The 15,086-nt window shown below is 33.3% G+C and overlaps 1 protein-coding gene across 1 annotated transcript; it reads left to right on the top strand.

Annotated features, from left to right (window-relative positions):
* Positions 1–212: 212 nt before the first annotated feature.
* On the top strand, positions 213–929 carry LOC131612106 (brassinosteroid-responsive RING protein 1-like). The gene has a single exon (XM_058883925.1). It carries the CDS (start codon positions 302–304, stop codon positions 821–823), a length of 522 nt encoding a protein of 173 aa, XP_058739908.1. The 5' UTR covers positions 213–301; the 3' UTR covers positions 824–929.
* The last annotated feature ends 14,157 nt before the right edge of the window (positions 930–15,086 follow it).

Raw genomic sequence — 15,086 nt, 5'->3', positions numbered from 1 at the left:
GTTAGCATATTATTTTGACAATTTGTTCATAATACTCCATAAACTTTCCTTACTTAGACGACAAAAAAATTGGTTTACTTTTCCACATTATTCTCCATTTCACCGTCCTCCAACCCCGCACACATATCTAACAGAGTAACAGGTCTTTCTTTATTGCCTGTATAAAAAAAACGTCTTTCTCTATTAACCCCGTCAGACAATAAGTTTATCAACTCATTTAACCAATATAAATATCCCACCCACCTCATTCTCCAAACACAGATAAACTCTTTCATTCCTCTCTCCAACTTCCTTCAATAGAATGGGATTCCCGATAAGATACCCTGAAGTCTCCGTTTCCAACCTCTTCCTCCACCTTCTCTCTCTCTTCGCCTTTCTACGATCCTTAGCCATCTCCTTCCTCTCTCTCCTCCACCTCTCCGACATCTCCACCGCCACCTCGTCGGAATCACACTCCGACCATCCCACCCTCTCCGCAACCCTCATCCGCGAATTCCTCCCCGTCGTCAACTTCCGTGACCTTGCCGAAGATTCGAAATCAGTGGAGTGCGCGGTGTGTCTGAACGAATTTGCCGGCGAGGAAGAGATCAGGTGTATGACGAATTGTAAACATATTTTTCACAAGAGATGTGTGGACAGTTGGATTGATCATGATCAGAAGACGTGTCCGCTTTGTAGGACCCAATTTGTACCTTATAAGAAAATGGAAGATTATAATCAACGGTTATGGAAAGCTTGTGAATCTGAATCTGAATGTGAATATGATGATGATTATGCTCTTTTTTCTCATCATGATGATGATCCCCTCATTGCTTCACTTTGATTTTCTCCTTATATTTTTATAGGAGTTTTTGTTTTTGGGTGGTAAATTGTATATAAATTACACCAAAAATTGCAGTGAATGATAAAAATAGAGATATTAATGGTTAGTTTTCTTGTTTAGTTTTATTGTATTTTTGGATCTTAATTAGATTTTTTGAGAGAATAATACTCGTAAATTGATATGAAAAAATTATTTTACACATGCATTTAATTAAATTATAATATATATAAATATTTAAGGCTATATTTTAAGAACAAACCAATAAAAATAACACTATGATATGATTTTATTAGATGTATGTATATAAATAATTGACACCGTCAATGTATAATTTTTTTTATAGAGTAGTCTAGTGTTAAATTCACCATGGACAAATACGAGCAATAATGAGTTTAATTGATTTTATAAAAGAAAAGGTTTTTTACTCTAGATGATGAGCATTGAGCAATAATAGTTTAATTGGAGATGTAAGTAGAATTTTCTTCTCTTAAAAAAAAAGGTTATATATATATATATATATATATATATATATATATATATATATATATATATATATATATATATATAAAGAAAATTTAGATATAATTTTTTAATAATAATTTTTATTATTTTTCAATTAAAATATGATAAAAACATTATATATATAAGAAAAAAAATTATATTCTTATTATATTTCTATTAAAAATAATAAAAACACACCTAAAAAATTATATCTAAGTTTTTTTCATATCTTTTACTCAAACTTATGAACTCTTAGTAAACTTTGTTAAATTTCTATAAAGATATGTTTTTTTTTTCTTTCTTTTAGCATGAAAGCTTCGCTATAGGATCTTGAATTATTGTTTAACATGGGCCCTTCACCCCTCATCATTAATAGAGACATGTACCAGTAGTATATATTGTATTTTTCAACACTTATTTTATCTTGTAAGAGGAAAAAAAATATTTTTATATTATCAATCAATTACTATCATATATCAAATTAAAATATAATTTCAATTTAAAAAAATTAATATGATCAGTGAATTACCTTTAAACTCATCTTGTAAATTAATTTAATTTTAAATTATAAAAGCTAAATCGATAAAAAAAAAACCCATTAATTAATTAAGTTAAGTGACTACAAACAAGAATAATTTTCCTAATTTTTTTGTGAGGATAATTTTGTATTTGTTGTGACAGTATTCTAGACGGTGGGTAACATGTGTGCATCATCGTGAGGTTCTCCATAGTTCATAACAAGACACTGCATAACTTCCGCGTGTTCTTTCTATCAACCGGAAAGCTACGTTTATAAATCTATACGCTATTGAAATTTTGTTGTTTTCCCATTTGAACAGATACTATTACTAGTATCACTAACACGCATCTCAACAACTATTCAGGTGGTTAATTTAAGAATTAAGGTTGTACAGTACATCATCGTATATCCCTCGACAAACTATTATTTTAAGCTGACTTATATTATGGATTAATCTAACTATAAAATACGAGGATTTACTTGAGACTTCCGCTTATAGTGCGTTTTTATTTAAAGTTATTGGTTTTATAAAATATGAGTAAATATCGAAAATGTCAAAACTATATAAGCAATCTACAATATAAGAAAGTTAACTGCCCTGGAAAATACCGAATTGCCCCTTTGCTTCCATATTGTTCCACGTGGACACCTTGGTTGCTATTCTTTACTCTATGTTGTGTTATCACGTTTGAGCTGAGCCAAAGACAACCTTCTTCAAATCTTTTAATTTGTATTTTTCTTGAAAAGAAAAATATAATCTTTCTCCTACTTTTACTCAAGTCTTTTCACGGTCTCTCTTTCTCTTTCTCTTTCTATTAAATCTCATCTTTCCTCTCATATCCCTAACCCTAAACCCTCTTCTTTCTTCTCATTCTCTTTCTAAATCCTCACAATAATGGCTTTCCTTCTTTCACACGGACGCGCAGCGATTTCCTCTTCTCTTCTCCGGCGAAAGATCCGGTCTCCCTTTCTCTGATATCGTTCTTCTTCTTCTTCAGATTTCTGTGCATGCAGTTTTGTTATTGAATTCGGTTGTTGGTTGAAGGGTTTGTTGTTCGTTGAGGGTTTGTTGCTGAGTTCGCGACGATGAATATGATGTTGATAGTGATGATGAACACGTTTGCTGATGATATGGTGATGTTGATTCTGAACCGTTGATGGTTGTTGTTGAGGGTTACGGTCGTGAAAATTGATGATGATGTTGGTGATGCTCAAAGTCACAGCAAATCGGTGAGATCTAACGTTGTATCAAGTCACATTCAGGTGATTCATTTGTACTTTAACTTTTCTTACTAAACAATACTATTAGCTAATTTACATTTAATACCATTTTCATATATTGAAACTTGTATTTACTGTACACTGTCCTATTATTGTGTCTTTTGACAGAGAAGAGACGTATATGGTGCTTGGGAGTAGTATCTTGGCTTGGAGCATACTGATAATGCTCCTAAAAGATCATATGCTGCTAACCAGGTTAGTAACTTTATTTCCACGAACTAATTTTAAACGCTGCAACAAATGCTTCTAATGTGATTCCGGTTCCATTTTCGACGCTGCAACAAAGGCTTTTCATCCGTTCGGCTACTTCACTGCTATACTTTTTATAGTCATAATCATTATCTGCCTATTTTCGCGCATCAACCTGAACGCCGCAACAAAGGCTTTTCATCCGTCCGGCTACTTCACTGCTATACTTTTGATAGTCATTGTCATTATCAGCCTGTTTTCGCGCATCAACTTGAACGGCCAATTGATAGTCATAGTCAAATATTTGAAATGTTAGCAGGTGAATATCAAATAAGTTCTGTGTGAATGTTTAGAATTTGTACATCTATCGTGACTTATAAGTTTTGTGATTTTGGTTTTACTGTTTTGCAGATTGAAGAATGAATGATGTTCTTGAAGATTGTTGAGAATTGAGATGGAGATTAAGTTTGAGGAGACAAAGAAGGTGATAATTATTCTTTTCTGATTCTTTTGGAGAATCCGTTAGGAAATTATGTTAGTCATTTTCTCTATCTGCAAGTTTCTGGTATACGGTTACTTATGGACTATTCGTGCCCCAAAAGAGCATAATTCGTGACTTTTTAATTATTACTGAAGTGTTTCATTGTATATCAGGTATATCACATATTATGTTTGTAAGGAATCAAAATGATAATAAATCGACGACGCTATTTCGCCTTCTCTAACTGAAACGACTTTCCTAATATATATTCCCTCTGTAGACTTTCCTGATACATGCTTTCATAACCTATGCTCAATGAAATATAAAGGAATTGCAATTACTTTATATCTCTACTAATTATTTATTATTCATGAATATAATTTGCACCGGTCTTATTGCCAGTGATATTGTTTGTGTTTAAATACAGTGCTCTGAGGGAGCAAGCCGACTACACCTGGAACTGCTTCAAATCCTCTTCCTCCACCTGCTGCCGTGCCTTTGCCAGGTCTGTCCGCAACTGATATTCTAACCTACGAGAGGCAGATAGCCATGAGAAAGATGGGTGGTGTCCATGCTGCATTGATGCATCCCCAAGCGCAACATCCTCTTAAGCAGGCCGCAATTTGAGCAAGCCAGGCGATATATGACGGCGGGGTTCCAAAATGTATTTTAAATTTGATCTTCTTTCTGATAACTCTATTTTCAAGATGCTGGGGCCTTGAATAGTTACTGTCTATTTTGGTATCTTAAATTCTTATGCCATTGTAATTGAGAGTGATCTTTTCAAATTTTCCCGTGCAGGATCACAGGCTCCCACTCCGGCTAGCTATGAAGTATCAGATTTTATCATATTGGTGCTGCTGTTTTTGATTGGGGTGGTTCAGCTGGTGATGGTCTTAGGGTATGTGCTTTAAAGAATCGTGCAAGGAGATGTTCCTTAAGCTTTGATGAACCATAAGGTATGTGCTTTATCAAAATACTTAGGCTGTTGTTGACAGAACTGGAACAAAATACATGGGAGAATTCAAAGATAGGCTGAAGGCCGTTCTTAAAGAAGTAACAGGATCTGATGTTCAAACTATTCTTTTCTTCGATGAGATTGATACTATTGTTGGATCAGGTAATAAGCTTTAAAGATTTTCATTTTCAAATTGCTGATTTTCGGGGATTCTAATATCATCCCGAATCGTTACCTATTACTTGATACAATTTAGTTTCATATAAAAGAAGTTGTAGAAAATATTCCTGATACACTTTGAAGTAGTTCTAACTAGGATACAAAAAATAACTCATTTAAATATATTATTCTAACTTTATGAGCCGAAGCAGAATATACAATATTTACGACAAACTCTTTATCAGCGAGGACTTTTGCTCATGATATTGTTTTTAAATATCATCACCCTTTCAAGCTTCTTTTTCTTTATGTCAAAACTGAAAACTCTTTGGTTTTTGATTATTAGGATGTCGAAGGGTACATCGATACTATCAATGTATGTATGTGCAATGTAATCAATGTCATATGGTCTTGAGATGTGAGTATGGTTTTGATGTTTATTCCGCTTTCTTTCGGTTCTGTAGAATTAGCTAGGCACAGACATTTCATTTTATTCTTTGAAAGAGAATTTTGGTACAAGGATCTCCATATTTTGAAGATTCTATACCAGTGCATATAATGTTGATACCTGATCCTTTCTTTAATTTCAGGTTATTACTGAATATCTTCAAAAAATTGATCCTAAGTTGGATGGTGCAAAGATGGATTGGGTTGCTATTTGTGATGAATGTGCCTTTGTCTTATATCAGGTGATGAATGGTGCAAAGTGGCCCACATATATTTCTTTAACACCGGGAATGATTTGTTGGCTCAGTGCTACTGTTTGATCATGTTGTTACGGATTCGAGGCTGAATTTTATCATCTATTAAATAAACTAATCTATTTCGTGTTCCAGGTATATACTGAGTGTTTTGATCAGAGTATAGGGTAATAGATACTTATCCAATGTTTTGATTCTATATATAAATCTCAAATCTCAATTTATTATATATCAATGTCATGATAAACAGAATTAACTATACTTAGATACCTATATCAGAATATATCCCTTCATTTATATCAAGAGCCTATACAGACCAACTAAGATACTACTACAAGTTTTTAATGTTTTCATCTAATGCTGCACCAGGTATTTGACAAAACTCCTTTATTTGCAATGTAACAACATTTTATGATTTATGCTTGGTTCAGTGATGTAGTAACACTTTATTTATAGAAAAACTATATATACTACTATGTTTCTCTGATGGTAGATGTTATATCTTCGTGCACTTTAATGATTTTATGGTCTATTGTTATAGTCAGCTAAAAGATGAGCTTAACGAGGAGAATTCTGCAAAAGTTATGTGCTTAAGTGGCCATGCTCTTGATAGTTGCATACAACCTGAAAAATTGTGTCCCTATTAAGCCATGGATGTAGACTTATAATGATGAGAAAGCTCTTGTGGATTTGATACCATTTCTTAAGTGTAACTGCATTCCTCTTAAGATGTGTTTAAATGAGTTTATGTTTGGAAGTATTGTTGGGAAATTATATAGTTGGTTAAAATTGCATTACCTTCTCCATTATCCATAAGCATTTGGGACTGGTTATGTGGATGTCGAAATATCCGCTATTTGTTGGGTTGGATTCAATTCGTTTAGATCATAATCATTGTCCGGTCCGGTTGAAGCTTGATGTGTCTAATTTAACATGATATAGCTTAATTACAATCTCAAATTTCAGCGTTGTCATTCTTCTTGTATAAGCCATGTAATTATATATGATAATCATAAACTTGTAGTCACCATACTATTTTGATTTTTCAGGTAAGGATTTAAAACACGGACGAATGCTAATTGATGTCAGTGATGTCCTTATTCAAGAAATTCGAGATTATGGCATAGATGAAAAAAGATTGATGAGTGTCATTGGCAAATCTGTCATTGGCTAACTCAAGTTATGGCTTATATTTTTTCTGTTATATAAGTTCAGGCGACAATGATCTAATCGTTAACGAGCAAATTACTGATGGCGATGTTGGCGTGATTCTGGAATCTACACTTCTGTCTATCTACCCTTATGTTAATACTGATGGCAATGTTGGTGTGATTCTGGAATCTACTAGCTTCTATGCTGAGCAAGGTGGTCACGTATTAAGCATTTTTAATACTTCATATATTGATATATATGTTCTGGTGCATGTTAAATTTATTTGTATTAATGTTTTTTTTTAGTAAGCATTTTTGATATAATTAAAGGTTGTGGTCAGTGATCATTTATTTTATTTAAATGTTAGCTCACTGTGTTAAGGTATCTATCCATGTTAGTTTTGATAATAGTATAGCTTATTCTTTACGAATATTTCCAATGCATTTTTTTAACTTTTATTCACTTCCATTTTTCATGTCAGCAATAAAAAATCATGTAAAAATAAAATATTTGTTTTATTGTTTGAGAAAAAGTTGGATACAATTTTCATAGATGTAGTACACCACTTTTTAAAGGATCCTATTAAAAATATATTGAATATATATTTTTAAATTGTGTTTTCTCTTATAAAACAATTGTCTTATTTGTAAAAAATTAAAAAGATTGAAAAATATATTAAATGAAATAAAGTTGATGTTTTTTTGTGATAATTTGTTATAAGAAAAATGAGTGTTTTTTGTTTATAAATAATTACGAACGAGATATGAAGTTATTGATCAAAATATTGATTATTAACGGGACATGTAGTTACTGATCAAAATATTTTTTTATTAATTATACATTTAATTATTATTTTTTCACAGATAACCAGATATTTTTTTATTAAAAAATATATATCCGAAACAAATGCGCGTCACGTACCAGAACCCGTGCGAACGCACGGGTTTGTTACTAGTTTTGAAAAAATATCAAAACTATTGAGATTTTTGATATAAAAATTTCATGAGTTTTTATAAGAAAGTTTGAAATTTTCAAGAAAAAATCATGTATTTTTTATCAAATATTTTGAAATGTATGAGTTTTTATGGAAAATTTTAAAAATACTAATAAAATTTAATATCGACAATTTAAAAATGAACTATCTACAATTTGATATGTTATTAGAAATTTAACATGAATTATCAGAAATTTCGTTCGCATTTTTGACTCAAATTTATTGATAGGCATTTTGGAAAATAGTCAAATATGTGAAGTGTCAAGTATAACTAGGGGGTGACAAGTTAAATTCTCCAAAAATATATACATGTGGGTTCGTATTGGTTGGCTCGTATGTCAATTGATCGAATTTGGTTAACTAAAGATTTTATGCTATTGTTCATTCTATCTTAAGTGGTGGAAAAACACTTTACAAAAAATTGAAAATGCTCATTCATATTGCAACAATATATGAATGGGCATTTTAAAGAAAAGTTATTTTATAAATAGAACCCTTGTGCAAAAGCTTTTACACTTGATGAAATTCGTTTTGTGAAACTCTCTCTCTCTCTCTCTCTCTCTCTATCTCAGTCTTCATTCGTAAAACCTAGCACTGATATTAAATGTATTATATTCATGTGTACTGAGTATAGGCATTTTTCTCCATTCAACGCTCTTGGCTATTTCTCTGATTCTCCTTTAAAGGTATTCATCTCCACTAGAGGTAATAGTTTTATCACTGATCATGCATCATTCATAAGAATTCACTAAAGAGAAATTTTTCCCGCTGCATATTTTAACGTGATTTCCCTTCACTTATATGACACCTAATGCTTTGGGTGATCCACATAGGCTAACTCATTAGGAGATACTAGAGGAGGAGGTTGTTGATGTGTTGCCTAGATAACGATGTATCATGGAGCTTAGACAGGAAGGTATAGACAAATGAGTCTTTCTGGATGGCTATAAGGTGAGGGACATTCTAGATGTCGAGGAAGCATGCACGACACTACAGTACAAGAGGCATCATAGGAACATACGGGTCTAAACTCGACATACGCAGTAGTACATAATATTTGTAGCAGGAGAACTATAATCGTTTGTACTTTATTTTGACTTCTTTGTGTATTCCAAATTTATTCATTTATATACATATATATATATATATATATATATATATATATATATATATATATATATATATATATATATATATATATATATAATATTTGATTAGTGCAAGGCTTAATTTATATAAATTGAATAGTATAGCTATAACGCATCGTTAATCACATTAGAGTATCTCTAAAATAAAGTAAAAAATTATTGTTTGGTGTGAAAATGGAAATGTATCCCTAGGTTCTGTCTAGTGTGAATACGAAGATGCTTCTCTGGATAAATTTATGTTAAAATGAGGATGTATAAGTTAAATTAATTTCCTCTTTTATAGGTGTCTTTTTTATAAATATTTGACCGAAATAATGTATAAGTCTTATACATGCAGTTTATCTGGAGACCGTATCTGGAATGCGACCATGAACCAAGAGGTGCAGATGCAGCTATTTGGACTGCAAAAACTTGCCTCATTAGGTACAACATCATGGAGATGCATCATAGTGACCGGGTCAAACTCCAGTTCGGAATGCATCAAGGTATACCTGATCCTCCAGTTGACTTGGGAGTATGGCACCTTAAACGAGTAAACGATCGGTGGAATCATCAAAATTGGAAGGATTTCGCACCCGAATGGCGCCAGATGTGGAAAGACCGTCGCCAATATGTCCTCAACTTCCCCGTGAGTGATCGTGAGATGAAACCGTTCGCACAATACATGAGTTGGTACCGTACCATTACCACCCCTAATTTATTTGTGACAGATCCGTTCTACTTGATAGACCCCCGCGTTCACAACTATATCCTACCACAATAACAACATCAACAGGAACAACAACAACAACAAGAACAACAACAACGAGAACAAGAAGAACAATATCAGTACACCTAGTAACAAAAAAATTTGTTCCAAACTTCGTCCCGTTCCAACCGCAACAACCACCAACAAAATCTCTTCCAAACACAGTCCCAACCAAACAATCAAGATGAGAGCCAACACCAGCACACAAGCCAATACCATACCCATTAAAAACCACTTGCCTTTGTAGGGTACACAAGGTTGTTTGGCCATAACATTGAGGCTGGTTCGTCAAGCCTCCATCTAAGTCCTGACAATGGTCCACATGCTGAATCATCTCACCACGGTACACCCTTTGGGTTTGCAACACCGTCCAATCAATTTGGGCTTTATCAAGGTAGTACAAGTGTTGCTCGGTGTTACTTTCCGGAAGTCGTATCCCAACCTACTCCCCCACCATATTTAGCACTTTTGAGGGCTTGGGTAACCGACTTTACGACAGTCGGTTTCCGGGAAATTATGGTGGCGTTGACGAATTCATTGACAGCGACCATCGGAACAACACACTTGCAGGCCCAGCTACACAATCACAACAAGAACCACGAAGGGGTAGGGGTGGTCCTAGGGTTCACGGCGACATCAACAACCGTCCTCGAACGTCCTCGACGTGTGATAACAAGACCTCCGTGCGGAACAGATGGTTATCTTGGCAATGGAAGACATTAGGCATTTTGTTAGGTTTTCGATAATCAGTTGTTTTCGTTGTATCCAAACCCTAAAAGTAATAAAATTTGTTATTTCCGGTTTTTTATATAGACCCGTTTTTTCGATTTCTATTACCGGCAGTCAAAACATGTGTTTCTAAATGTTAATTATAAAAATTAAAAAAAAAATACCAATGGCCTAAGGCGCCATTTGGTATGGCTAAAACAAAAAAACATAGCCTAATGCGCCATTTCATTTGGCGCAAATGCTTGACTAATTAGGGCAAGCCAAATAAAATGGCGCATACACCTATTATTCACACTATTATGCCATTTCATTTGGCGCATTCACCTTTCCGGTATCCCAAACCTAGAAACTTTGGTAAATAATCTGAAAACTTGGTTTTTTTTGTATTATTTTTAAAAACATGGTTATTTAATTATTTTCTAATTTTATTCGATTATTTAATTAATTTTATGAATTATTTGGTAGAATTGTGGTTTATTTGTGAAATTGTGTTAATTAGAGGTTATGATAATTTATTAGAAGTTAATAATAATAATAATAATAATAATAATAATAATAATAATAATAATAATAGAATAAACGATTATATAATTAGTTGGACCTATGTTGTATTAGCATGATAAATAGTGGGAGTGTTGTTGTTAAGCCCATTAGTGAGATAGAAGTTAGTAAGGGGTTAACTAAAAACAAAAGAGAAAAAGAGAATTGAGAAGAAAAGTTAGAGAACGTGAAAAGAGAAGTTATCGTAAAAGAGGAGAAGATGCACAAATAGGCTAGGATAAGGAATCCGTTGTAAGAGTAGATAATCACCAATCCAATGTTAGGGTGGGGTTCTAACTCTATAAGGTTGGGTATGATGAATTGTAGATAGGAATGGGATTTTGGTTCTATGTTGATATTCTTAGGTATGGAATGGGAATTTCATAGATTAGATGATTGTGTATGTTTGATGACAATTTCTTGTTGCTATGTGTTATATATATGTTGTATTGCTTCTAATTCATCATGAAATTTGGTCTTGTTGTTAGTTTTTGCAAAATTTTGGGTTTTGATCATAAATTTGGTGTTGAAAATGACGTTGTATAATTGCATTTTTATGATCCCAATAGATGTTATATGAATAGAGGAACATGAATATATGATTCTTTCGTAAAACTGGACTGTTTAAGATGAATTTTTGGTGGAAAAAGTGGCTTGGGCAGTAGCTGGCTGTAGCAGAATTTTTCTGCATAATCGATAGTCCGCTTAGCGAGCCCTAGAAGAAAAAAATTTACATTTTTGAAAATTGAATTAGGTCTTGGACAATAGTGATTTATCATGAGTATTAGTGAATTTTCCATAATTTAGTAGAATCGTTTGAATGGTCTTTGAGACGAGTTTTGATGAAAACTGGATACTTGAATTTTCTAAGTTATGCATTGTAATGGATGATTGTTTGAGGAAGACATTGTAACCTTGTTTGCTGAATGTTGTTTGTAATTGTATAATATGGTTGTATGATGATGATGAGGTGATGGTCTATATTAGCGTTTGTAGAAGGCTTATGCCTCATGGTTGCATAATCATATTGTTTCATGTCGATGTCGCATACATTGCATTGTTGAGGGCTTATGCTATGTCGTTGGCCTAAATTGGAGAATCGTTGGAGGCTTATGCCTTGTTATTGCCTCTATTTATTGGCATTATGATGAGGGTTTATGTCCTGTTGGTACCACATGCATTTAGTCGATGTTGGCCTCATTGCATATTGTAACTCGGTGAACTGACTTTTATTTTTATAATGCAACCAATGTTGCGGTGAGCAAGTGTCGCCACCGACTTTTATTTTGTCCAATGTTAGGAAGGGCAAAAAGTACAGAAAAAGACCCTTTTGAAAGAAAGCGGGCTCGGGGGGTAAGTTATGAAAAGGGAAGGTGTAAGCACCCTTTTCATCCGTAGTTATCTACGGGCTCTTAACTTGCTTAGCTCATGTTTGTTTGTTTGTTTTGAAAGGAGCATAAGGACTTTAGCGTAAATGCGTAGCCTTAGTCTTTTGAAATAGTATTGAAAAAGATGTTTTTATTGAGCTAGGCAGTTTAAGAGCACTACCCTAATTGATTGGTCTTTTTATGTAATTTTTATGATTCCCAGGATTATCCATACTATATAGAAGTAGGAAATCCTTGTTATATTGGACGTGCGGGTCATCGAAGGGTCATCGAGGTCGTTGAAGGCAACATGATAGAGGTACCCTTAGCAATTTCGAAGGGACGATCGTCACTTTTTCGTAGGCAACAATCGAGGGTCATCGAGGGACTTAGTGACGATTTTATATCGAGGGACCTTTGCTAATGGGTACCTCTACATTTCGAGGGACACGACCTTATAATCGAAGGCAACCAAAGAGGGGCGTACCCTAAGGGTGAGTGAGTGCATCAATCACGTGAGTTGAATTCAGTTATGTTATATTGAATTAGGTGAGCTAACGTTCAATTATTTAGTCTTTTCATACAATCCTAAGCATACATCTAGCAGTTAAATATATACAGAAAATAAAGTGCAGAAACATAAAGATATTCACTATGATTTTTACATTTTTTCACCTATGTACATTCTAATATCTTGAATAAAATAAATAAGTTAAATCAAACATGCGCCATACACGGGATTTTGAGATGAGAGAAGAAATCGAAAATTATTAAAATGATTTGATGGTTAATTAGCAAATTAAACTAAATTAAAATTGTTTGATTAAATCATAAATTAAAATTATATCTAAAGTTAAAATAAAATAAAAAGAAAAACTAGAAACTAATTATTTTTATTTTAATGTAATTAAACTAGTTAAAACCTAATTAATTTATATCTTAATTATATTAAGTTAAATTAATAAATAAATAAAAAGTTTGATTAATTAAACTAAAATTTAATGTTAGTCCTAATTCCAATATTAATAAATTAATCCTAATGGTTAGAAGCTAATTATTTTAATTTACCACTAAATTATATAAACCTAATTACTACTTATCAATTTGTAAAAGAAAGCATATGAAAAAGAAAAAAAGAAAAATTGGTCATGCTGTGGATCGAACCCAGGATCTGGGGGTAATTGGCAAAACGCACTGACCACCTGTGCTGTGTTCATTGCTTTGTTAATCTGTCAAACAAAAACGTATAAGTTCAAAACGTGTGTCCAATGGTCTTTCAAATTGATAGTCAAACGCTGGGCCCCATTTATTGGAACGAACGAATCAGCGCTGGAGAGAGATGGGAGAAGTTTTGACTGGCCAATCACAATACGGCGCATGCGGTCAAAGGAGAGACCAAGCTTGCCATGTCATCATCTTCTCCAATGCCTTTGTTCTGCAAGTAAATAGCTGCGGATTTGCTACCATTTAACTACAGCCCTGCAAATATATTTTTGTAGCAATTCCTGGACATTTACAAACCTGCAAAATAACACAATTAAACGAATAAAAAGGATCCTACTCCCCTAATTCGACCCTTACGAATCCATTGGTGGGGTCGTTTGGGCCGGAAACGGTCTATAACATGGTGCACGAAAACGCCCTAGCTTAAAGCCCTAACCATGGTGTTTCTCCATACAAGGCTCAAAGCTTTCGTATTATACGTTAAACCTGTTCTACATGTCACCATAAACACATTAAAAGCATCGAACCAAATTAAAACTTATTGAAATATGGAAAACGAAAATAAAAAGAAAAAATAATATGAACAAGCATGATTATAGTGTCTATGCAATATGGGAATCATGCATCGCCCCAAACTTACTCTAAATTAATCCAGGAAGAGATTGGAATGCTTGGTTGGAACTGATAATGGCCGGGAATCTGAAAACGAAAATAATGCCTTTTTTTATAATTTTTGGAGTTTTTGAACGATGCTTGAGCGGCTACCCTCTCTTGTCTTGTGGCTGCATGATTTGTGATTATATATGGACCAAATTTAGGGTTGAAACAAAATGGAAAGAATCATTGTCATCAAAGTGTGGAAATGTCATGATTTCTTTCCAAAACATTTTTTGAAAACTTTCCAAAACTTCAAGATTTTGTCTCAAACCTTCCTTTCATATTTTCACACGACTTTTGCACACATGTGGGGTCCTTAAATATTTGGAAATGACACACATGATCTCTTTACCATTAAATTATGATTTTATTTCTTTTAAAATTGAATTTAAATTAATAAATTACAAAATTAATAGAATAAATCCATAAAATAAATGAAAATTAATCCATGGGCCTCTTATGAAGATGCAATTTCGTGGTCAACAATGAAGTATAGGCCCATTGCTAAAAAAAAAACAAAATTTCTCAATTGTGGTTTTATGCATTTCTCAAACTTTGTCCAACTTGCATCGATCATAAATCATCCAATTTTTATCGTATGAAGGTGTTCTAGGACTTTTTGGAAAGCTTATGATGTCCTCTACAAGCTACTTTGGAAACTTTTTCTCATTTGGAGGTTTTATCTTGACGATATGGCTTGTGCGAGAAAACTGCTTTTTGCGAGTCCCTAAGAGGACCTGTCATGTTTTGGCCTGTATCATCCAACTGGTGCATTTCTTGACTTTAGACCCAACATCAAAGTTGTAGAAAAATGAAATTTCCTTGAGAATAGGCTTTGGTTGGGCAATTTTTGATGAACCATGTGAGAGTTATGATCGGTCAAATTTCCGTTGACTTTCCCTTTAAAACCCTAA

The sequence above is a fragment of the Vicia villosa genome, linkage group LG6, assembly GCF_029867415.1.
Source record: "Vicia villosa cultivar HV-30 ecotype Madison, WI linkage group LG6, Vvil1.0, whole genome shotgun sequence".
Taxonomy (NCBI): domain Eukaryota; kingdom Viridiplantae; phylum Streptophyta; class Magnoliopsida; order Fabales; family Fabaceae; genus Vicia; species Vicia villosa.
Note: the sequence above shows the minus strand (reverse complement) of the source record. Positions and strands in the feature narration are given on the sequence as shown.